Raw genomic sequence first — 25,102 nt, 5'->3', positions numbered from 1 at the left:
CAAGGGATGGGGGTAAGGATAGATTAAAATGATAGGATTAAAGATTTTATATATATATATATATATATATATATATATATATATATATATATATATATATATATATATATATATATATATATATATATATATATATATATATATATATATATATATATATATGCGCTAGGACAGCGAGCGACGACATAAGAGAGATAGGAGAGATTGGAAAGATGGAAACACGGTCGCAGGAGTCCGAGGACGGGGGGCACCACTTGCGAGAGCTCTCGTCGGCGACAGGAGATGGCTGTGTGAAGGCCGCGCATGTCTGTATGTTGTTACTTAAGTCTAGGTTTGCGCCCGGTCTACTTTAGTTGTAGGTGCCGCTTGTGCTTGTCCTTGTATGTTCCTTTACTTGTGTTTGTGCTATTTGCGGCCAAAGCATGTCAATAGTTATAGTGAATGGCTCTACAATTTTCAACCCCCTGGGGTTCTTTAAGCGTTTCAAATCAAATCACTGGCGATGTAAAGCAATCTTGTGGGTGCGAATACAAAGAGTGCTAAGGATGCACAGAACCACCTCAACCGCGCTTAATTTTTATTGTGTGCTTCCAAGGACATCTTCTAAGAAGATCTGTTAGGGCCTCCCATCGCTCTCCATGTACTTCCCATGAGCATGGGCATCGGGACGATCTTGTCTTCGGGGGAGGGGGGGGGGGGAGCAAAGCCATGCTAAACGTGACCTGGCGGGTGGGATAGCCCTGGTGTAGCTTGGATGTGGTTCAAGGGCTGGTGCGGCTTGAGGGAGGTAAGTGGCCCCTTTTTTACACAACCCCTGCCGGTTATTATGAGCTGATCCCCTCTTGGCAAAATGTCGTGCCCGCTCCTTCATGCAAATGACACAGCCAAACTCTCGATCCGCCCGTCTTTTTCAGAAGGTGTGTTTTCACGCCTGAAACACTGAAGCTTCAATGTGCTCAGTGTCATCAGATATTGTTGTATATATAATCAGTCTTGAATGGTGTTTTGTTGACACCTTCGAGACACCATCTCAGAATTACAATTTGCATTGCTTCATGAAAGCTACAGTGCATTACGGTGTGTTGCTGATAGTAGCGTTAAATTTGTGATGCAAAAACTAAGCACAAAGACAATTTTAAAATCTACTGATGCACTTTCTATAAAAAAAAAGTCGTGACAACACTGATGCTCTTCTACCCGGCGTAATTTTTTAGCATTTTCGGTTTTTTTTTTCCTATTTCGTGGATAGCGCTTACGAACAACAGCGGTGGCGGTGGCGACGTCGGTGGCGTGGGGCTACAGACGGCCGTTTTCGTGATTTGATAACAGCTTTTGCCGAGGTAAAGAAACGGTAGGCCGATGAGATTCGTAACATATGCCTTTCGCGGGTATACTGGGTGAGCGTGAAGTGCACTTGCCCCTTTTGAACCTGTGCCAGAACGCAAAACGGCACTGCCATTACAGCGTATATAAAACGCAGGCGCGAGTTGCTGCGTCGCGCAAAGGCCACACTTCGTCCTTTGAGAACACCGAACCTCTCGGGCTGCCAGGCTGATGCTGCACGCCACGGTGCACGTTATTTGAACGCTGTGTTTTGAGATCAAGTGAGCCGGCTGCTTTCCGGCGAGGACAAGACATCTGCTTGAAACCCCAGAAAAGTTTGAACCGCGGCGCCATGGTTTCCGTGCTCACATACACGAAGGAACTATACGATTACGTCTGGTCGTTCCGAGACACGCGAATAGACGCATGGAACAGCAACATCACCAAGGGAAGCTTCATCATACCACTCGTCATCACGTACGTGTACGTAGCCAAGGTTGGCGGCCCTCGGTGGATGAAGGATCGCAAGCCGTACGACGTCAGGCGAGCTATCCTCGCGTACAACATCCTCACCGTGCTTGCGAACGCCTACTTTTTGTACCGCATGTTGCCACTGACTCTTTTCGGTGGTGGTTATAGCTTCCTCTGTCAGGGAACCAACACTGACCACGAGCGAGACATGGCCGTCATCAGCCTCAACTGGTGGTACCTTCTGGTACGCATCGCCGACTTCACGGACACTATGTTCTTCGTGGCCCGCAAGAAGTACACGCACATCTCGCACCTTCACGTGTCGCACCACGCACTGGTCGTGCTCAGTGGCTGGATCTGGCTAAACTTCGGCAGCGATGGTCAGGCCATCCTCGGCTGTTGCGTCAACGCGTTCGTGCACATCGTCATGTACACCTATTACTTCCTCGCTGCCATGGGCCCGCGCGTGCAGAAGTACCTCTGGTGGAAGAAGTACCTCACCACCATCCAGATCACTCAACTCGTGGTGGTCTGTGCCCACTCGTCCATACCTTTGTTCCTTGAATGCGGCTACCCGAAAGGGCTGTGCTACCTCGAGGTGGCTCAGATTCTGCTCGGCATTGCCATGTTCACGAACTTCTACTTGAAGACTTACAGAGTCGGTGGGAGGTCAGGACCGCCGCTGGCAGAAAAGGCAAAGGAGAAGGATCAATGAACCACCACGCATCATCTGGCGAACCTGCAACCAGGTGTGCTGATTAGGCGGTGTCTTTCATTACTCTGAGTCTGTACCTCAATTTAACGTAGCTTAAAAAGTGCTAGCGTTGGTGGTGTTCTTTGACGTGAACTTGCCATTGTTTTTCAGGCACTGCGGTTCACTTCTAACAATCCAGTTTTCCTGGTAGGTTTTAATGTTGCTGGCCTTCAAATGGGTGAAATCGGTTTTCCGCGACAAGAGGTCATATGCGATTACTATGTCGATGGATAAAAGATATGTTGTTCTAATGGCCAGCGGCCGTTGTGCAGATACCCACAACAAGTGCGAACGCTAGGAGGTCGCAGGCGTACGGCCACTGGTCTCAGTTCGTGTATATTACAGCAGCTGAGAGATACAATTCATTATAACATGACTTGAACACCAACAACTAGACAACTAGTTAGAGAAATCTGTTTATTGCAGTACTGATAGTTACGCTGGTGACAAACGGGCACCTATATGCTACTCTGTGTAGGGAAAGGAAATTGATGACAGAAATTTTCTAAGAGCTGGAGAACAGGACAGGAAAAAGGAGGAAATATGTGGTGCTCAATGTTTTCAATTTGCCAGCCACTTGTATGAGCTTAGTATGTGTAGAAGAGGCAGTACACAGACACGAGCAATGTTTGATGCTTGGACGTCTGCAGCTTCGACACCACATACGTGTTATTGTAGGCTGATTATATCGTTCAGAACACTGCACTTACGTATTTCGACGTCAGTGGTTCACGGTCAGACTTTTTCCTTGTTTGTACACATTACTAGTGAATGTACATTGTGTTCTGTATATGTGTCACACCTGTCCCGTTTATTAGGGAGGCGATCGCCGGGCTAATTCCAAGAGCCGAAGTATCGGCCCCCCGAACCGCACCACGAAAGCGTGGACAATTTAGAAGTGGTCCTTATTGGTGCGCCAGCGGACGCCGGCTGTGGTCCAAAGAACAAGACAGAGCCGAGAGTTGATAAACAAACAAAATTATATTCTCATTAACGGCAGATCAAAAACAATACACACGTATGCACACTCCACAATAGTTACATACAATACGTCACCAAACAGACAATGTACTACGCAGTACAATCAACCACACTTGAAACAACGGACACAGACATCAATACGCACTACAATGCAGTCGCATGCACTGAACAACCAAGACACTTAAAGACTAAAGAGATATAAAACCTATTCAGTCCAAAGTCCTTGGAACAAAAGTCTGAATGATACTCTTCCGAGAATCACTCACTCAGAGTCCAGCGTTGTTGTCGTTCCGCAGCTCTCGAAGTTCTCTTCCAGGAAAGCTCCCGTCTTTAATTGGCCACTCTTCAAACTTCAACTTCTTCGCCGGAACACGTCGGCTTCACACTCGCAGCGGTTGCCACGGGTCTTCGTTCGATAGCGGTAAACACACACACTCTTGCCTGTAGCTCGAGCCGTCCCTACGGACCAAAAACTTCGCCGACTACACGGCGGACTCTCTACGCACTCTGGCGCTCACTTCCGTCTCCTCCTGATTTCTCGTCTCGGCTGCTCGGTTAAATACCTTGCGCGCGACTTTCCAGATGTTTCTCGTCATTTCGTCGGCGCGATACGCAGCGAAGGCTGGGGAGAGGCACGAGACGGTTCGACTGCCCTCTCCCGAGGATGATTCACTCGGTCTGACCCCGCCTCCTTCGTTCTAGAAAAATCGCGGTCTTGCTGGGCCGCCGATGTGGGGTGAGGAGGATCGTCTGCGAAGCCGTGCTTCTGCGGGGAGAGCGCGCGCCCGGGAGCCCTGGATGTTTGCTTTCTTTTTTTTTTCTTTTTACCTCGCGGCGTTTCTGCCGCCCGTTGTCGCAAGGATTTGGCGGCGCGCTCTTGTTTAGCGCTCGTTCTGTGACAATATGTTGGACACTACTTCTGCTTATTTACACATTGTATTGTTCTTTTCCTTTATAGAGTTAGTTTGACACCCACGTTTTTATTACTAGTGGTGCATTACCTTCTACTTGCGTAACGAAGCTGCTCCTGGTGATGTTGTTCAATTCATCTAGCCGCGTGTTCGGGAACTACCATACCTAATCGCAGAGTCCATTCGTGCTCGCGAGCACGGAAGCCACGACGCCGTGATTCACAGCCGTACACAGTGATGAAGTTAAAATTCCAGGTGCTTAGTTCCCTAATCGAAATTCTCTTCACGTTTGCGGCTTCACTTCTTTTGTGGACTGGTCATTCCTACAGCTTACGTACATGGTATAGTGGCAAAAAAAAATAGAAGTATGTGTATACTGCTGCTACTTTCGCTGTACTTCAGTTAAACACATTGCATGATATTAATACACCTTATCCTGCACACAACGAAATTCCACGCCATGAATGGCACGTAGTTTACAGCATTTAATTGATATGTTGTGCGGGAGCTTCTTGTCACATAGATTCAACACGTGTATTGTGATAACATTTATTTATGTAATATTATGTTGCCGGTAAATTGGAATAGTAGATGCAGTTGATGGATCCACTTCAGAAAAACACCATTTCCGAGGCCGAAATTATGGCTACTGTCCACCACCACCACGGAAACATAATATCGTGGGCATTTAACTTACAGATCTTCATCTGTATATATCATCATCACAATGCCTTGTGTTATGCATCCTTATCGCTGTCGTGTATAAGCATGATCGTTGTGGCTTCGCCATGGCTGTTGGCCGCCGGGTTCTCGGACCAACTAAATGCAGTCCAAACCAAGACCTCCTAATACTTGCGGTTTTAGGAGCCAGAACTGCGATATGATTATAAGGCATGCGATAGTGAGGAGCTTCCGAAATTTGGACCCCCTGGCTTGTTTTAAAGTGCACTGTCATCAGACAGTGCGCAGAAGTCTAGCCCTCTTGACTTCCATCTAATTGAGACCCCGGCGATCAAGATAGAACCGATGAAATTTTTGGTCAGCAGACGGGCACCGCGACCAGCTGGAGCGAAGCTGTGACTAGTTCATTCTGAAATTAAAACGTGCTTTCTTTCATTTCTTATTTACAAGCAGCCTACCCTTATACGCCAATATATCTCGTTAACAGCTGTCGCTGTGCGCGCAAGTGCATGCAGAGAGTGTGTTCAATGGCAGTCGCGAAACCGTATAAGAAGAAATTACTATCATATCAACGGATCTTCCCGCGTTAGCTAGCCTCGCATCTATATACCCCTTAAGCTCTCACGCAAGGGGAACTATAACAACGACACAAACAAACATTTCGTCTAGGAAGGCCTAACCCCATGGTCATAGGCTGTAACATACCTGTGGCATTTCCAAGGCAACTATAACAGCGAGATACCGATACCTTGCAGCACCAGCACCTATTGGCATGTAAATAATTCCTAAATGACTGCGACATGTTCTTCACTGTTATGAAAGCGCTTCCGTTTGAATTCGTACACGTTCTTTCCGACGGCCCTGCCTTGTTTTATTTTACTTCGCACGTGGAATGAGTTTATTGCATATCGAAAAGAGAATCTTTGTGGCCTCAAGCCGATCGCATAAGGTCACGAGACAAGTAAGCAGAGGTCGCGGCCAACGGAACGGAGAAGGCACGCCCTAAACCTTCGGCGTTGAAGAAGCGTAATAGATAATCATCTCTCGGTATTGCTTCTCTGGCCTGCTCACCTGAGATACGGAATGCGAGTGCGAGGAAATATAACTCTACAGAGAATTGGACACAAAACACAAGTCCTGCGCTAAATGCACCGCACAATCACGTCGAAAGCTCGAAAAACGGCCTTTCTAAAGCCCCTTTTTAAACACTCCTCGAGAAACTACTACAGCAACGCTTGCACGGTACCCACTACGCCATAAATCACACAAATTTTTGTGAAATAGGAACAAGCCCACTGTACCATTACACGTTCTTCAGAGAGGCGTGGTACCCGCTACACACCCTTAAGGCATTATGTGCGGATTGTTGATGCTGTGATGATAACAAAGAATTATTACTGAGCCCTTTGTTAGGGGTTGACAGCATTAAACGACCCACCATTTGCGCAATTCGCATTGTATGACGCCTATTTGTTACATTACTCTTCTAAATCGTTGCAATACACATGTTTTTTTTCAATCTTGAAACTTGGAAGCGCAATATCTGACAAGAAGGAAGACAGAAACCGAGTACAGGGCGCAATGTCCTGCACGAGCTCGTCTCTGCTCGTGCCGAAAAAAATGCCAGAAGTGCTTCTGTATGTGCGCGAGGTGGCACACAGTTTAAAAGATGCGGCTACCAGGTACAACGTACCTGCAGTTTTTTCTGCGCGACATAAACTGGTTGGGGCTGTGCCCTCGTAACTCAGGACCGCTTAAATAATCGCCGTGCGTAAAAAAGCAAGTACGACTATTAGTCACATGCACCTTGGGATTTGCGTACTTGGGAAAGGGGTTTATATCGGACAGGGCTGTCATTGTGTCAACAATTTGGCACGGAAACGCGAGTGATATGTTAAAAATGATTGATATGTCGGGTTTAACGTCCCAAAACCACTATATGATTATGAGAGACGCCGTAGTGGAGGGCTCCTGAAATTTAGACCACCTGGGGTTCTTTAACGTGCACCCAAATCTGAGTACACGGGCCTACAACATTTCCGCCTCCATCGGAAATGCAGCCGCCGCAGCCGGGATTCGAACCCGCGCCCTGCGGGTCAGAAGCCGAGTACCTTAGCCACTAGACCACCGCGGCGGGGCTATGTTAAAAATAATTTCACATTTTATTGTGCCTATGCATTGTGATACCTGTGCATGTGAACCAGTGCTGTCTAGCAAATTCTCGGCAGAAGTGTAAGTGCGCCGGCGAGCAATTTAACGGAGGCTTATTACATTAAAAATCAAGAAGGTGATTGTAGTAGTGACACTTTTGTTGTGCTACGCAGTAGGGGAAAAACTGTTCTTAGAAACTTCGTTGTGATATGAATGTTTGTTATTCTGCTGATAATGATTAGCATTGTAGAATGTGATGTGCACTGCGCCTGCGTGCGCCACTCAACTTTATATATTTAGGGAGACTTTTGAATAAAGCTTAGTTGTGAGTTTGCAGCCTGTCCTGTCAATCTGTGTCCCTTCTTGTCTTCTTCGACGTTGTACTTCCAAGTTTTAAGATTACGAACCAAAGAGCACAGCAACGAATTCTTTTAACACACATGTTAACGTGATTCCTTCCCCGATACGAAGCTTGCAGTGGTTCTGTTTGCCGAAGATTTCCAAGCACCAGCGTAGCTTTGTGTTCTACAGAGGCACGCGGTGCTTGGAAGTCCTCGGCAAAGAAAACCTACGTCTGTGCAAGCCAAGGCTGTTTCACATCATTGGGTTACTATACTTGATGTGCTTAACAATATGAAAATGTTCTAGACTGAACAGCTTTTATCAGCGTTTCAAAATGTACTTGTGTGTATGCTAATCTTACTCTGCCCTTTGCACCAGAATATCAAGAAGAAAAAAAACACAAAAACAGCGTGGCTCCGTGGTAGAATACTGGTTCTTTTCTCGCAGAGGGCGCGGGCTCGAATGCCATTCAGTTTTGCCACGGCTGCTGACTTATCAGTAGATGTACTGATTTTTAAATTTTTGTGCTGATTGAGTGATAAGGTGTCCGAACGTACTGACTTTCTCTGCTTCCTACAGAAACAATCACAAAATCTGCTAGTTTTTCACGAGTTTGATTTGATGTGACCGACAAAAGAAGAAAAAGTCAATCAGCTCGCTCTAATGACACTGCGAGAAAGTTGGTGGGAATTCGTCAGTGGATGTAGTTTTCAAACGAACCGCATGGAAAACTAAATATCAGAAAAAAAAATTCCCCCCCCCCTGCCTTTCCTTCAGGTCATATCGCCTTTTCGCTCTGTACGCCTTACAGTTCAATTCGAGAACTACATTCGCTATAATGAGTAGGCGTGCGCAAGCACTCAACAAGCTCAGAGTGCTAAACGAGCCCGTTAGCCAGTGTTTCCGCGTGCGAAGTACTTTTGCAGGAAAGCCACTCACGCATTTTCATAATCGCATTGAAATTTGGCAAGAATTTCACTGTACATATGTGTTAAGTTTGCAAACAAGCACTCTTCGACTAAGCTTGACTACCGGAACGATTTATTTCTTTCCACGCTACACTCCCCTGTTCTTCCTCTCTGCCACTTCTCTCTATCAAAATTAACAGGACTGTGCTTACAGCTGCGAGATCCAGGTGGTGCTTTTTGAAAAGCCTTTATGGCTCCGGGGCACATCTTCCTGAAACGTGCTGCTGGAATGCACGTAGAGGGAGAAAATCATTCTATATACGAAAGTAATTGGAAAAATATTGCATTAAGATGGAGGCATTGGTTAAGTGGTATATACTTCCAAGGGAAATAGCGCGCTGAGATTCACGATGAAGAATCGGCAGTAGATAGATTATAATGTAATGTTTGCCGGCATTTAAGGTCCCAAACCACGACATGGGTATGAGAGACGCCGAAAAATTGTGCACGCACATGATGCAGGCATCGTCCGAAAACCAGCTCCAGCGATTTGAAGCTGCGAATTTCTCTGACTCGTTATTGGAAGCTGTCTCCGACGCACTTTTGCGGAAAGCAAAAAGTGAAAGTACTAAAGCTGTCGCGGGGAACAAGGAGCCGAAACCGTAAGACATGCAGTGATTCCTTATGTTCGTAAGGTCTCCCGCAACCTGAAAAAGGCAGCATGCCGGTTTGGGGTACCTGTCGCCTTTTCCGCGCCCGTAAAACTGGCTCAGCTGTGTCCGAGAACTGCTCGGGGGTTGGAGGCAAGCCGTCAGAAATGAGGCAAGAAACGTGGCACGATGTACGGGAAATGTGCCAGAGGCGTTGTTTATGAGACTCCCTCTTCTTGTGGCAACTCATACATCAGGACTACCGGGCGCTGTATTAATGAATGGGTTAGGGAGCATGAATTAAATCTAATTAAGGATGGCTTTGCGCACTTGCCTATGCATTGTAAAGCGCGCGGGTGTGTACCACGTTTTAATGAGTAAGATTCTAGGTATGGGTAGGTATAAAACTGCGCGTAAGTGGATGGAAGCCTATTACATTAAAAAGAAAGGTGAAAGGTGTATCAGGGAACCGTCGGTGGCGATGTACGTATAGGAGAAGAGATTGTTTGATACCTAGATAGCGTAAGACTGTGTGAAGAGATTGTGGTTATAAGAGGGAAAAGAAGAGAAACGTGAGCCCCGTAACTGTCTGCATCAGCGTGCGACACCTCAACAGTAGCTCACAAGAGATGGGGGTAAGGATAGATTAAAATGATAGGATTAAAGATTATATATATATATATATATATATATATATATATATATATATATATATATATATATATATATATATATATATATATATATATATATATATATACATAGATGCGCTAGGACAGCGAGCGACGACATAAGAGAGATAGGAGAGATTGGAAAGATGGAAACACGGTCGCAGGAGTCCGAGGACGGGGGGCACCACTTGCGAGACCTCTCGTCGGCGACAGGAGATGGCTGTGTGAAGGCCGCGCATGTCTGTATGTTGTTACTTAAGTCTAGGTTTCCGCCCGGTCTACTTTAGTTGTTGGTGCTGCTTGTGCTTGTCCTTGTATGTTCCTTTACTTGTGTTTGTGCTATTTGCGGCCAGCATGTAAATAATTATAGTGAATGGCTCTACAATTTTCAACCCCCTGGGGTTCTTTAAGCGTTTCAAATCAAATCACTGGCGATGTAAAGCAATCTTGTGGGTGCGAATACAAAGAGTGAGGATACGCAGAACCACCTCTACCGCACTTATTTTTATTGTGTACTTCCAAGAACATCTTATAAGAAGATCTGTTAGGGCCTCCCATTGCTCTCCATGTGCTTCCCATGAGCATGGGCATCGGGACGATTTTGTCTTGGGGGGGAGCAAAGCCATGCTGAACGTGACCTTGCGAGTCGGATAGCCCTGGTGTAGCTTGGTTATGGTTCAGGGGCTGGTGTGGCTTGATAGAGGTAAGAGCCCCTTTTTGCACACCCCTGCCAGTGGCCATGAGCTGATCCCCTCTCGGGAAAATGCTTTGCCCGCTCCTTCATGCAAATGACACAGTCAAACTCTCAATCCGCCCTTCTTCTTCAGAAGGTCAGCTTTCACGCCTGAAACACTGAAGCTTCAATGTGCTCAGAGCCATCAGAAACTGCTGTATATTTAATCAGTCTTGAATGGTGTTTGGTTGACACCTTCGAGACACCATCTCAGAATCACAATTTGCATTGCTTCATGAAAGCTACAGTGCATTACGGTGTGTTGCTGATAGTGGCGTTGAATTTGTGATGCAAAAACTAAGCACAAAGGCAATTTTAAAATCTACTGATGCACTTTCTATAAAAAAAGTCGTGACAACACTGATGCTCTTCTACCCGGCGTAATGTTTTAGCATTTTCGTTTTTTTTTCCTCTTTCGTGGATAGCGGTTACGAACAACAGCGGTGACAGTGGCGACGTCGGTGGCGTGGGGCTACAGACGGTCGTTTTCGTGATTTGATAACAGCTTTTACCGAGGTAAAGAAACGGTAGGCCGATGAGATTCGTAACATATGCCTTTCGCGGGTATACTGGGTGAGCGCGAAGTGCGCTTGCCCTTTTGAACCTGTGCCAGAACGCAAGACGGCACTGCCGTTACAGCGTATATAAAACGCAGGCGCGAGTTGCTGCGTCGCGCAAAGGCCACACTTCGTCCTTTGAGAACACCGAACCTGTCGGGCTGCCAGGCTGATGCTGCACGCCACGGTGCACGTTATTTGAACGCTGTGTTCGGAGATCAAGTGCGCCGGCTGCTCTCCGGCGAGGACGAAACGGCTACTTGAAACCCTGCAAGAGTTTGAACCGCGGCGCCATGGTATCCGTGCTCACGTACCCGAAGGAACTCTACGATTACGTCTGGTCGTTCCGAGACACGCGAATAGACGCATGGAACAGCAACATCACCAGGGGCAGCTTCATCATACCGCTGGTCATCACGTACGTGTACGTAGCCAAGGTTGGCGGCCCTCGGTGGATGAAAGATCGCAAGCCTTACGACGTCAGGCGAGCTATCCTCGCGTACAACATCTTCACCGTGCTTGCGAACGCCTACTTTCTGTACCGCATGTTGCCGCTGACTCTTTTCGGTGGTGGTTATAGTTTCCTCTGCCAGGGAATCGACACTGACCGCGAGCGAGACATGGCCGTCATTAGCCTCAACTGGTGGTACCTTCTGGTACGCATCGCCGACTTCACGGACACCATGTTCTTCGTGGTCCGAAAGAAGTACTCGCACATCACGCACCTTCACGTGTCGCACCACGCCCTGATCGTGCTCAGTGGCTGGATCTGGCTAAACTTCGGCAGCGACGGCCAGGCCGTGCTGGGCACTTGCATCAACGCGTTCGTGCACGTCATCATGTACACCTACTACTTCCTCACTGCCCTGGGTCCACGCGTGCAGAAGTACCTCTGGTGGAAGAAGTACCTCACCACCATCCAAATCGCTCAACTCGTGGTGGTCTGCGCCCACTCGTCCCTACCTTTGTTCTTCGATTGCGCCTACCCGAAAGGGCTGTGCTACCTCGAGATGGCTCAGCTTGTGCTTGGCATTGCCCTGTTCACGAACTTCTACTTGAAGACTTACAGGGCCGGTGGCAGGTCCGGACCACCACTGGCCGAAAAGTCGAAGGAGAAAGGCCAATGAAACGCTACGCAGTGTCCAGTTAATCTGCAACTGTGTCTACTTATTAGGCGGCGTCTTTCAAGACTGAATGTGAACCTCAGCGCTAGCTGTGTTGAAAAACTGTTTTCGTGGATGATGCTCTGTGACGATAACTTGTCATCACATTTCTTACGGTATGTGTATAACGCCCCTATCTTCGTCGTATGTTCTATGTTTCGGTCCTCCAGGTGAGACAAAACTGTTTGTCCGTGACAGGTGGTCATAGATGATCACTTATATTGACATGGCTTCGTAATGGCTCGCCGCCGTCGTGCAGATACCAACGAGCGTGACCACTATAGGAGGGCCCATGTTTACGACAGCTGGTCACAGCTTGCGTATAGTATATACACCTTGTGGCGGGAAATGATGCGCTACATGGCGGCTGAAATACCCAAAAGGAAAAAAAAAGACCCACTTAGTGAAATACAGAGAATTATATATACAAATGCATTTAGAGCACATGCTGCTCTAGATCTAAAATGGCGATGACAGAAGCTGCCTGAAATCAGGAAGGCAGGAAACAAAAAGAATATACAATTCTTGGTAATAGATATTTTATATTCGCAAACCATGAGTTCATGTACCTGGCCTGTGTAGTACGGACAGTACACAAATGAGCACAGGGCCCACACGCATTGCGTTTACATTGCCGACTGTGTAATGCTAGTGTGTGCGGACTACATTGTTTGATTTGCTGTACTTGCATGTTTCAACACGATTTATTTATGCTGTACCATTGCTTGTATTCGTAACCTGTAAATACTCGAAGTATTTTGTCTCCCTTGTATGCTGCTTTTATTTATTAGTATACAGAGTTTGTTACACTCAATAGTTCATCACTCACTTTTATTATCATTTATAGTAGTGCGTTATATATTATTTGCGTAACGGCCATTTGGCAATACCTTACTTTAGTATTTGACGCACGACTTTCACTGCCAGTAGAGAACTGCACAATTGATTCTCAGATGTATGACCTCTTGTAACCCATTGAAATATCCAGATTTAATAAAGAAATATAATTGGAACTCTTTTTGGATCTTTTCGATGCGAAAGTGTATATTTCTAGAAAAGAAAAACACCTAAGACCTGTAAAACAAAATGTTTCACAAATAGTTTTCCATAGAGTTTCATACAATATCACCTATAGAGAGGAATTTGGCGCTAGTGTCTACGCGAGCTCCTTCAGAGGCGCTTGCACCCCCATGGGAATTATGGGAAGTACAGGCTTCGGATCTGCTTCGGATGGTTCACGTTCTTGAGATTGGCGACGCTTGTTTTCTGAGTGTGAAACAAAGTAATATGAAATTATTTGATTGGAACTTGCTTCATTCATTTGTACGCCAACTTTATTGCAAAACGTTTTCGTGACAATGCGGCAAAAGTGAAACCTGGGCAAATTCAACCATCAGAGTATGCATCGCTCTGCCATTGCGTTCTATATTTGGCATCAAGATTTAATGAATTCCTTTTTACAACGCTTGAAAGCAAACATGCTTGTTTTTCTCTCGAAAATATGTATTATCTATATATGGTAATAACAGTACAGTATTAAGTGAGAAACACTTTAGGTTTCGTCTACCGCAACGCCAGGTGCGTCTGTTCAAGTGGTCTGCCCCCCACGCAACTCTGGTTTGTTGTGAAGTCGAGTCAGCGGAGCGTAGCGGTGCGTCTACTTATCTTCGTCATTGTTTTGCATTGATTGATTGATATGTGGGGTTTAACGTCCCAAAACCCCCGTATGATTATGAAAGACGCCGTAGTGGAGGACTCCGGGTATTTCGACCACCTAGGGTTCTTTAACGTGCACCCAAATCTGAGCACACGGGCCTTCAACATTCCCGCCTTTTTCGAAAAATGCAGCCGCGCATCCGGGATTCGATCCCGTGACCTGTGGGTCAGCAGCCAAGTACATCAGCCACTAGACCACCGCGGCGGGGCCACAGCACGAGCGCTGTCTAAAACTGAAGTTTAATGAAACAAGAATAAACCTAACAAAAATCGGCAGATGCGTGCGCAGAAAATTTAGGTGTCGTCAATAAAAATGTAGACTGTCTTTGCGCATGCCGCAATCTAGTAGACAAACAGATGGTTCAGATATACTGTGATTACCCTAGTAAAAATAGGTCTCCAGAATATTGCTGACTTGAAGGAAATAGTTATATCTTACGACACGTTAAATGTTTACAGGTCGATTCTCTTCGCTATTGTCCCTACTCACTGGCAACGGAGGTTGTACCAAGCGTCAGGATCTAACCGTTATGTAAACATGACGGTGCGTTGAGTGGTGATGGTCTGCAATAACCGCGCAAACTTAGCTCCCGAGTGTCGCATTGCGAACCAAAATCAGTCCTGGTTAACCTGTAACAACTTTCTCTTCCCCTCCAAACTTCCCTCTAAAAAAAAAACAATGTTCAATCTGCAATCGATAGCACTTGCACCACATTCTAAAAGTCGGCTTTTAAACGGTATTAATTATCAATATATGCCGATGTAGTGTACATTGTTACGACGACCGTACACAATTACGTACATTTCACATTTGAAAGATGGTTGGTTAGTAAGTTTTTCTAATCTTTAGTTTTATTTGGTGGATGCGAAAACCTTTTTGACAGTGCCAAAATCTTTTGAAAATTCTCTTTTCACGGTATACCCGCTTAGATTTCATGGCAGTGCCTTTGATAATAAGTATTTTTGTCTAGAGCACTGTATTTTACTGCATTTGTAGTATACGACTTGGATCAGTCGGTTTTATAGAGTATAGGTACAAAGAAGAGCTTCGGTTCTATGGCAGCTTGTCAAACTTCTGTGCTTGCCTCCGATATTAGTGATCACACTCCGATTTCATTACCAGAGCTTTTGTCCCTGACGATATCTGTACATCCCCGCGAAAGAGGTCTACGCTTATTTTTGTTTCGAAGTCTCGGTAAAGTTATATTTTCTTACACTCGCGTGCCGCCTTTCAGCAGTGCAACACAGCAGACAAGTGGATCAACCCCACAAGGTCATTAAGTCATTTATATCTTCACCGCTGATGGTTTAATATATGTATATACCTCCTCCCTTCCGTTGGCCGCAACTTCTATTTACTCGGCCGACGGCATTATGCAATCCGCCTGAGGACGCAAAGATTCGTGTTCGGATATGCGAAATCGAAGGACACTTGAGCTTCACCTTCAAGAACATACAGGGTGTCCCACATAACCTGAGCCAAGAATTTGAAAATGAAAGACACTTCAGTGGCGAATTGAACCAAACTCGTACTACTCGCACCAGCCCTGTAGGTACTCGGGCTATTTTTTTTATTTCTCCTCATGCTAATTAATTATTAATTCTTATTTACCTATTTTATTTATGGGCTGGACACCCAAGATATGAACACTGATATGTAGAGCACTTTCAGAAACCACCAACTAAATTGTTTCCTGTACGATACGTCTAGCGCTGTTATTTTTTTCCGCGTTGTAAAGAAAGCCTATAGCAGCACTATAGCATTGCGCTCGTGGTCCGTCACACAGCTTCTTTTCACGTTTCGCGGCTTTCTTCACAACGTGCAAAAAATAACAGCGCGAGACGTATCGTACAGGAAACAATTTAGTCGGTGGTTTCTGAAAGGGCTCTACATCTCAGTGTTTATATTTTAGGTTTCCAGCCCATATTTTTTTTAAAAATAGGTAATTAAAAATTATTAATTAGTTAGTGTCGGGAGAAATCAAAAATAGCCCGAGTACCTACAGGCTAGTGCGAGTAGTGTGCATTTGTTCAATTCGCCTGATAAGTGCCTTTCACTCTCAAACTCTTAGCTCAAGCTATATGGAACATAGAGTTTCCTAAAATTAACACGAGGGGAGTCTGTCGCTGCCATCGTTCAGCGACCGTGGGAGCGATGGGTAGTGCACACAGTTGCCTAGTCTTCGTACTTGCGGGTGGCGAATCATGCTTGCGGCTTCGTTTATTGCTAGGTTTCGGTTTTGTTTCGAAAGAAAAATTCAACTCTTTCGAACTTCGTGACTCGGTTTGGAAAGCTAAGTCTAAAATAATAAGGTGGTTAAGCGCAACCGCTGAACATTTGCTGATTTTTCTTTTATGAGGAAACAGCTCCAAGCCACACGAACACACACGGAGCCAAAGCAGGCGAGAAGTACGAAGATTAGCCTCGCCGCGGTGGTCTAGTGGCTAAGGTACTCGGCTGCTGACCCGCAGGTCGCGGGTTCGATTCCCGGCTGTGGCGGCTGCATTTCCGATGGAGGCGGAAATGTTGTAGGCCTGTGTACTCAGATTTGAGTGCACGTCAAAGAACCCCAGGTGGTCAAAATTTCCGGAGCCCTCCACTACGGCGTCTCTCATAAGCAAATGGTGGTTTTGGGACGTTAAACCCCACGAATCAATCAAGTACGAAGATTAGACAAATGTGTGTACTACTCGTCATTCCCATGCTCACTGAAGCGCCATGCGTTGCAGCTCCCATAGACACTAGCGCAAGAGTTCACTATAGTGTATATTGGGAAACTCTATGATATGGAACACCCTGTAGACGGCGATAGCGCAATCGAGCCTCACGCGCACCACCTTCAGAGCTGATAGCTCGCTTCGGTTCTCGGTGCATGCTTCAACAGTGCCGCAGGGAAGCGAACGACTGCGCACGTACGCAACATAAGCCGTTTCGAAGTATCGTTGAATGCCTATTGTAAGCACACTTGTCAAGTGCCCACTACGCCGTAGCTATTTTTTATGCGAATCAGCATCTGAAGGGCAACGCGCGAACCTACATAGCTGATTGCTTTCTTGAAGGTTTCGCTCTGATGATGATTCAATATGCCTAAGCGCTTTGTAACGGGTGCGCCTTTAAAACACCCTCTCGTTGCTCGATTCACACCTTTCGACACCTGGCGCGATTATACGCTTACGCCACACAATGTATGACGCTTTAAGGAGACCACGTCTACTATAGATGGCATTCGGAGGATGTTTTTTTTTTTCAAAGCAGTTTAAACAAATATTGTGGCTTCGTGGTAGAACACCTATTTGCCACGCAGAAAACCTGGTATCGATTATCATTTAAACACCGGAAGTGTTTATTTTATTTGAATGCTTTTCAATTTTGTGCGGTCGCGGTCAAGATGATTTTTCTCTCACAATAAACGACGCCAACACCGAAATTTCTGCGAAACGAGCTCTCTAATGCTGTCGCCTTCATACAACTCGAGCAACCCACATTGCTATATCTGCGCAGCAACTCAAACAATAGAAAAATTACGAGACCCTAAATCTTCGCTTTTAAAAGTTGAACGCAATAGCGACATCCCGTTTTTAGTGCGTACTGCAAACCTTTTCGAAGAAGAATGGCGATTTGGGCTAGCTGGTTTGAATTCATGATAATAAGGGTTGCAGCGCGAGCACGAATGTGCTAGAAGAAACAGACGAAAGTTGAGGTACGGAAGGCAAAGAGGCAGCGCTCGTGTTGTCCTCTTTGCCTTTCGTACCTCGACTTTCGTCTGTTTCTTCTAGCAGATTCGTGCTCGCGCTGCAACCCTTATTATCATGAAACCTTTTCGAACTTGCTATGCGCCCACTACGCGCCTTTAAGGGAACGGGCGGAGCAGCGTCTGTGCCTTTTGTAGCGGGTGACCCGTTTTAAAGCACGAAGTCATTATGATAATCACATTATCTGGCGCCCGATTTCAATGGCTGCTTGTACCTTACACAATAACTGCAATATTTCATGTTGCATTGCGAAGAATGTATACAGGACGCGTGTGTTAGTAAAACATGAAAGCTATACTTTCACTGCATTTTCAAGCAGAGAAAGTTCCTTTCACTGTATTCACAAGAAAACTCGGGAAATTGTACCTGAGGGGTTGTCGAGGGTAGAGCCCTTGGCAGCACCAAGGGAATTTTAGTTTGTGTCGGACTGTTACTGCTTTGCTTTGTTCTGCTTGTGCTTTGATGTACGCGCCTATGAACAGGCAATAAAGCAAAAAAAAAAAAAAGACGCGTGACCGTGTGGTAGAACATCCGCCTGCCACGCGAACGACCCGGATTTGATCCTCACTTCGAATCGAAAGACCCTGGTTTGGTTCCTACTCTCACTTAGAATATTTAGGGGCTTGGGCGTCCCTCGTAGTACGTAACCACCAGTGGCACATATTCGAAATAGGTATAACATTTGACCTCCAAGGTGGTGCCGGTGAGAGATTTCTTCTGTGCGTTGTTTAACAATAAAAAATAGTGCTCAATGTACATGCCAATGGCTGCGAATGGAGAATGAGAGACAGGAGCATTCGGCTTTTAGTCAACGCGCACGCTGCGATCCCCATTAGCAGCCATTGGCATGTACATTGAGCACTATCGGACAAGAAAGGGTTGCTACATTATACTCACTGGGGGTAACCTCCTTAGTTTTAGAAAGGTTTAGCGAGCGTTGAGCCGCGGGGCCATGAATACAATGAACTAGTATATACCATGAATGAATTCGAGGTGGTTAAAGGGGGGAAGCAGATACGAAGCGCAAGCCGTAAGAAATTAAAAGCTGAATCCTCCTGTCTCTCATTTCACATTAGCAGCCACTGGCATGTACATTGAGCACTATCTGACAGGGAAAGGTTGCTACGTTACACTCGCTGGGCGTAACCTCCTTGGTTTTAGAAAGGTTTAGTGAGCATTGGGCCGCAGTGCCATGAATACAGTGAACTAGTATATACCATGAACTCAAGGTGGTTGAAGGTGGGAAGTAGACACGAAGCGCAAGCCGTAAGAAAGTGTGCGTGTGCCACCTCTCGTTTAGTCCTTGGAATGTTCACTGAATGGCGGTGCTTCTATATGGGGAATATATGATAAAAAGATGCGAGATGGTGGGACTTGGAGTGTTGAATATATGGACGAACGGACACACAGACAGATGCATGGATGGACGCATGAACGGACGCAGGGGCGGATGCATGAACGAACGCAGGGACGGGCGCACGAACAGACGCATGGACGGTCACACAGACGGACGCATACACGGACGAATGCTTCGCCCCACTCTCCATCATTCATTCCGTGGATATGCTGCCATTTTTTTATTATTTATTTTATTTGCATCATTCTCAATTTTTTTTTTGGTACGCCTAACATTTTGATTTTTGGCTCACAACCAACGACGCCAACACCGACGCCGAAATTTCTGCGAAGCAAGCTATTTAACGCTATCGCACTTAATAAATAAATAGCAAGCCAGCTACAAAGAAACAAAAACCAAACGGAGGCATTTTGATCAGAGTGGTGCACTCATTGAAATATTTGTTATATGCCGAGAAATGCTGACGCTGAAAGGTATCGCTGTTCATATAGTTGTCTCGCGAGCCCTTACGCCTTTCTTACTGCCGCACCACAGGTATACGTTTGCGACGATGAACATAGCATTAGGCCTTCGTATAGACGCTAAGTGTGTTTGTATCGCTATTGTTGCTGTCCTTGCGCGAGCGTTTTCGGTGAAGCCCGCTAACGCATGAAGGTCCGTTGATATGGTAATGTAGTTTGATTTTGTGGTTTTACAAACGCCATTGGGTATATAATCTGCTCTGGCACACAGAGCGACAGATCTTACTTATGATTTGATATGTGCCATGGGGTTTCACGTCCCAAAACCACCATATGATTATAAGGGACGCCGTAGCGGAGAGCTCCAGAAATATCGACCACCTGGGGTTCTTTAACGTGCATCCAAGTCAGAGCACATGGACCTACGAAATTATTGCCTCCATCTAAAATGCAGCCACCGCAGCCGGGATTCGATCCCGCGACCAGCGGGTCAGCAGCCGAATACCTTAGTCAGTAGGCCACCGCGGCGGGGCCATTCATTCTTAGCGAGGTGTGTTGGTGGGAGGACACGTTGCTCCTATAACAAGTGACAGGGAAGCACGAGTGAATTTCCGCATGAACCGGTCGCCGCTGGGGCCTTTTTGGCCGCGGTGCTCAACTGGCGACCCGAAAGTCGATCATTGGTTGGGTTCGGGGCGCGGCGGTCGCATTTCTATGGAAGCGAAGGGTTGTAGACGTCCGTGCACCATGATGTGTGTTCCGACCAGCCGTTGCAGGCACCGGAGACCCGGGGTGGAGGACGCGGAGCGAGCATGGAGAGGCTGAAAAGAAACTTCACAAAGATTTACTTACAGCCTCCACGCGGCAAGCGTTCCATCACATGCCGGAGATATCGCGATACAAGGCAAAGATGTCGCTACTTCATGACGATCTCGTCGTATATACGTGACGACATTTTCGAGTCACATCGTGACAATCTCGTTTGGCGTGACGACGACCTCTTGTCGAAGAAGCCCGCGGGTGAAGATATTATTATAAAGAGTCCCCGTCAGCCCGTCCGTGCTTGCGTCCCTCCGTTCGTTCTTGCTTCCGTCCATCCGCACGACCATTCATGCGTCCATCCATGCGCCCATTCGTCTGTCCGTGTGTCCATCCGTCCATCCGTTTTCTAGTCTGTCTGTCCGCCTATCCGTGCGTTCATCTAGTGAACACTCCGAGTACCGTTATCTCTCATATCGCATCCCCTGTGCCTGCTTCGCCCCTAAAAGGAGCACTCAGGAGAATGTTGGTTGGGGAGACCTGCAGGGCAAGGGAATGTTTATTTTAATTCGTCCGCCTCGCTGGAACACTGGTTATGGTGCTCGCCGTCTGACCAGAAGGTCGCGGGTTCGATCCCAGCCGCGGGGGTCGCATTAGGTGGAGGTGAACTGCCAGATGCCTGTCCACTGCGCGATGTCGGTGGCCCGTTAAAGAACACCAAACAGCCAAAATGTCCGGAGCCCTCCACTACGGCGTTTCTCATCATGATATCGTGGCTTCGTGACGCAGAGCCTGAGATATAATATTATTAACTGCTGTAAATCTAAAACTTTTTTTACAGGATTACCTTGATGACATAATAGCACGGGCGGAGAAGGCTACTCAACCACAGCAGCTGGACGCCGGTCACGTTTCTTCGTGCTCTGTATTTTTGTATCGCGGATGTCGATCGTCCGATTGCGCGTGCTTGGGTGATCAAGGCTGTAACTACAAGAATTTGCTTCCGCCGTCTCAGTTTCTGCAGCCGAAGTACTTGTGGGGCGCCCACGCGCTCGTTGGTCTCTCCGTCCGTGCTTCCTTCCATCCGTGCGTCTGTCCGTGCTTCCGTCCACCGATACATCTACCCATGCGCCCATGAGTCTGTCCATACGTACGTCCATCGGTCCACCTGTGTTTCCGTCCATGCGTCCGTACATGCGTCAATCAGTCCATCCATGCTTCCACCCGTCAAAATGACAAAATGTATGTGTGCAACGAGTATATTTTTCCTGTTGAACATTCAGTTCCAGTGGTGAGGGTTATGTCTGTTAAACAAAATAGCTTGGTATAGGCAACTTGGCAGGTTTCTCCTCTTGTTGTTGCAAGAGAAGACGTAGTGCAACACATTGTGATTCAAGTGATATCTCAATTTTTATTTACACAGAGCTGATCTGGCTGCTTCCCCTAATTGCTGGTTTTTGTGGAGTCCCTGAGACAACAGACCATTATCTGATATATTGTAAAAAGATACGCTGAATTGCGCAAAATCACATTAGATGCTGTCTTCCGTCTCGTAAGATCGGAGTTAAACGCTCCAAATGTACTTTATTTGGGGGGGCTTTGTCCCTAGGATTCAGTGTCGGGAAAGTTAGCGATGCCTTGCAGGAGTTTACCAAAACTTCAAAGAGATATAGACTGTAGAAAATATTATTACTCCTAAATAGCTTTTTTCCAAACTGCTTTCTTCATTCAATTGTTTATTATTGTTTCAGAAACCATCCGCTTTATTTTCTATATCCGTTATTTGTAATTGTCGATTTCTGATTTAAATTTTGGCGTTGCTCTCTCATTAGTTTAAAAAAACGTAAGCTAACAGATTAACAGTATTTCATCAGAGCTACCCAGTTCTTGGCCAATACCCCAGCGTGGGAGTATGCCACAGTTTCCAGGACCTTTCTTCCCTCTTTTCATTGCCGCTAACTCAGCAAATAACCAATACGGCGGACTTTCGGGAAACACGTTCACAATGTAGCGAGAGATGAAGGAAAGCCAACTATAAACGTTTGTACTGCAAGAATCTCTCTTTTTTTTTGTTCTTTCCCGATTTTTTCCTTGACCACGGCCACTTTATTTTTTTTCCACCGGAAAATCCTCGCGTGCGTATTGAATGTGTTTCACGGATCCACCCAAACCGTGTCGATCGCATTCTTTTTCCTCTCGCCAGAACTCTTACATTAACGCCTATACTACAACGCTCGCTGCGTAACGTGGCAAAGACCTGACGTAATCGCCTGTTTTGTTGTGCTAGGCCATTCACATTTTCATGAATATAATTTTCTAAACGCGTTAACGATGCGGATTGAGGCGGAAATGTTGTAGGCTCATGTGCTCAGATCTGGGTACACGTTAAATAACCCCAGGTGGTAGAAATTTCCGGAGCCCTCCACTACAGCGTCTCTCATAATCATATGGTGGTTTTGGGACGTGAAACCCCACATATCAAGCAATCGATGCGAGAGAGGAAAACGTGAATTAAGCGTGAGCTACCGTACCACTTGCATAAGGATACGAATGACATGAAGAGCCCCGCTTCTATAGCTTCCGCTCCAATGTCGAGATAAATTGGCACCGAGTACAGAAAAGAGAAAGGGAAATCAAAAGGAAATAATAGCCGAGAGATTCAGAAATGAAGACAGACGTGGTGCGCCTGTAATAAAATGCTAACGTGGATCACGCATATCATTCTCTGGTCGCGCCTCATTTGCATGGCTTCTGCATCAACGGTTCGTGGCATAAAAGCAGCCCAGTGAGGAAGTGCATACAATGCAGTGAGTTTTCCTGCATTAAGTACGTCTCGTCTATCCGTACACCTACACCGGGCTCAGGCACGTGAAGGAACCGCAAGACAGCTCGACATTTCGCAGAGACCTCTCACTAGAAGACCACACTACGAGACAACGGCCCACGACAGACCTTCCCACGCCTCGCAGCAATTGCAGTCACCACCAAACCTCGTGTAAGACCACACGTGGCGTTTGACAAGTTGCATTCACACGCAAATCTACATGGCGACGTCCGCATTAACATATATAGCATCTCTACGTGACATGTACCATTACGTGTGGTCTTTCCGAGACCCCAGGATAGAAAGATGGGGCGTGGTGACCGAGGGGCGCCTCATCATCCCGCTTCTGTTTGCCTACGTGTACCTGGCCAAGATCGGTGGCCCCCGATGGATGAAGAATCGTGAACCATACAAGCTTCGAAGCGCGATCCTGACCTACAACGCCATGACGGCGTTGGTTAACGCCTACTTCTGTTACCGGTACGCCAGAGCAACTTACTTCGGCGGCGGCTACAGCTTCTTCTGTCAGGGCATCAACAGGGACGGGCCCTCTGCGGAGGAAGCGGAGCTGAACTGGTGGTACCTGTACGTCCGCATCGCCGACTTCCTCGACACGTTCTTCTTCGTGGCCCGCAAGAAGTTCTCGCAGATATCGGCCCTCCACGTCATCCATCACTTCCTCGTGGTGCTCAGCGGCTGGGTGTGGCTGAACTTCGGTAACGAGGGCCAGGCACTACTGGCAGTGCTCATAAACCAGGCTGTGCACGTGATTATGTACACGTACTACTTCTTGGCGGCCCTCGGGCCGTCAGTGCGACCGTATCTGTGGTGGAAGAAGTACCTGACAAGCCTGCAGATTGCACAATTCGTGTTCATCGTTGTGCACAATTCTATTCCGATATTCTATGACTGCGGCTATCCAAGGCCACTGGCGATGTTTGGTGTCGTGCAGCTACTGCTCGGACTCGTATTGTTCATAAATTTCTACGTCCAGACGTACATGCTGAAAAAGGGCGCCAACAAGGAAACGTCGTTGGTCGATGGTAAAGTCAAACAAGGCTGAGAGAATGTGTGAGAATGGCGTATTATTATTAGAAGTTGTGCCTCTGCTGATACCTGTTCATGATAAGCGCGAACGCATTATCCTGCTCAATGTGTATTTCAGAAGAATTCATCTGAAATTATACGTTGTGCTCTTGTCCACTAGCTGAAATAAGAGAGAGTCTATCAGCCAACTGATTCACACCAGACACGCACAAATTGCGCATGAACATTTTTAGCTAAATGTGTTCCCTCACCTTCAAGCCGCTGTGTACATCATCAAGAAACGGCCACAGCTGTCTTAGGACAGATCTTGCTCGCTGTTCTGAACTATGGGCCGTGCCATCATCTACTGTAAGGGCAACATCAGTCAATATTTCTGATTTTACTGGAATGGGTGTTGTCGTATCTTTGTTTTCTCTCTCTCTCATTTGGAGACGTAACGGGTAAGTGCAATGTGCCACGAGGCTTCTCCATTTGTTTTGTTCTTATTGTTGTTACTGCGATAGCAGTTATGTACACGGACAAAAAAAACGCAGTGTGCTTTTCCTGCCATAGCAATGTTCCTTATGAAATTCATCTCGATAACATTCCTGCACGAGTCATACGTCCTATGGACGAGAGAAAGCGTGCGAGGACAGCTGATTATCGCGGCTTGGAAGGAAGGGATCTCGTGTTCTACAAGACATATGCCCACTCAGAAGAGGGGAGAAGGCTAATCCGGGGATGATGCACCCAACCGATGAGAACTCCTTAGTCTGATCAACTGGGCCTGGTCACTCGGTTGATCAAACTACGGATTTACAAGGAAACCATCTCGTAGAGTAAGGCGGGGCAAAATGAGTTGCAGGGCAAAAGGCAGCATTTTGACTTTGCCGACTTATGTAGCGAACAC

At 46.6% G+C, this 25,102-nt stretch overlaps 1 protein-coding gene and 2 pseudogenes across 2 annotated transcripts; all 3 read left to right on the top strand.

Annotated features, from left to right (window-relative positions):
- Window positions 1–1,480: 1,480 nt before the first annotated feature.
- LOC119174489 (very long chain fatty acid elongase 4 pseudogene) lies at window positions 1,481–7,608 on the top strand (annotated as a pseudogene).
- A 3,497-nt stretch (window positions 7,609–11,105) lies between these two features.
- Window positions 11,106–13,309, top strand: LOC119173848 (very long chain fatty acid elongase 4). Its single transcript, XM_037424630.2, has one exon. The coding sequence runs from the start codon at window positions 11,427–11,429 to the stop codon at window positions 12,258–12,260; it is 834 nt and encodes a 277-aa protein (XP_037280527.2). The 5' UTR covers window positions 11,106–11,426; the 3' UTR covers window positions 12,261–13,309.
- Window positions 13,310–23,134: 9,825 nt separating this feature from the next.
- On the top strand, window positions 23,135–24,601 carry LOC119174492 (very long chain fatty acid elongase AAEL008004 pseudogene; annotated as a pseudogene). Its single transcript, XR_012895367.1, has one exon. The product of XR_012895367.1 is annotated as a very long chain fatty acid elongase AAEL008004 pseudogene (transcript).
- Window positions 24,602–25,102: the final 501 nt, after the last annotated feature.

Source organism: Rhipicephalus microplus, chromosome 5 (genome assembly GCF_043290135.1).
Source record: "Rhipicephalus microplus isolate Deutch F79 chromosome 5, USDA_Rmic, whole genome shotgun sequence".
In the NCBI taxonomy this organism is placed as follows: domain Eukaryota; kingdom Metazoa; phylum Arthropoda; class Arachnida; order Ixodida; family Ixodidae; genus Rhipicephalus; species Rhipicephalus microplus.
Note: the sequence above shows the minus strand (reverse complement) of the source record. Positions and strands in the feature narration are given on the sequence as shown.

What these genes read in the sequence shown, in the direction of transcription:
- LOC119173848 (XM_037424630.2), top strand. Translation starts at nt 11,427, where the DNA reads ATGGTATCCGTGCTCACGTACCCGAAGGAACTCTACGATTACGTCTGG.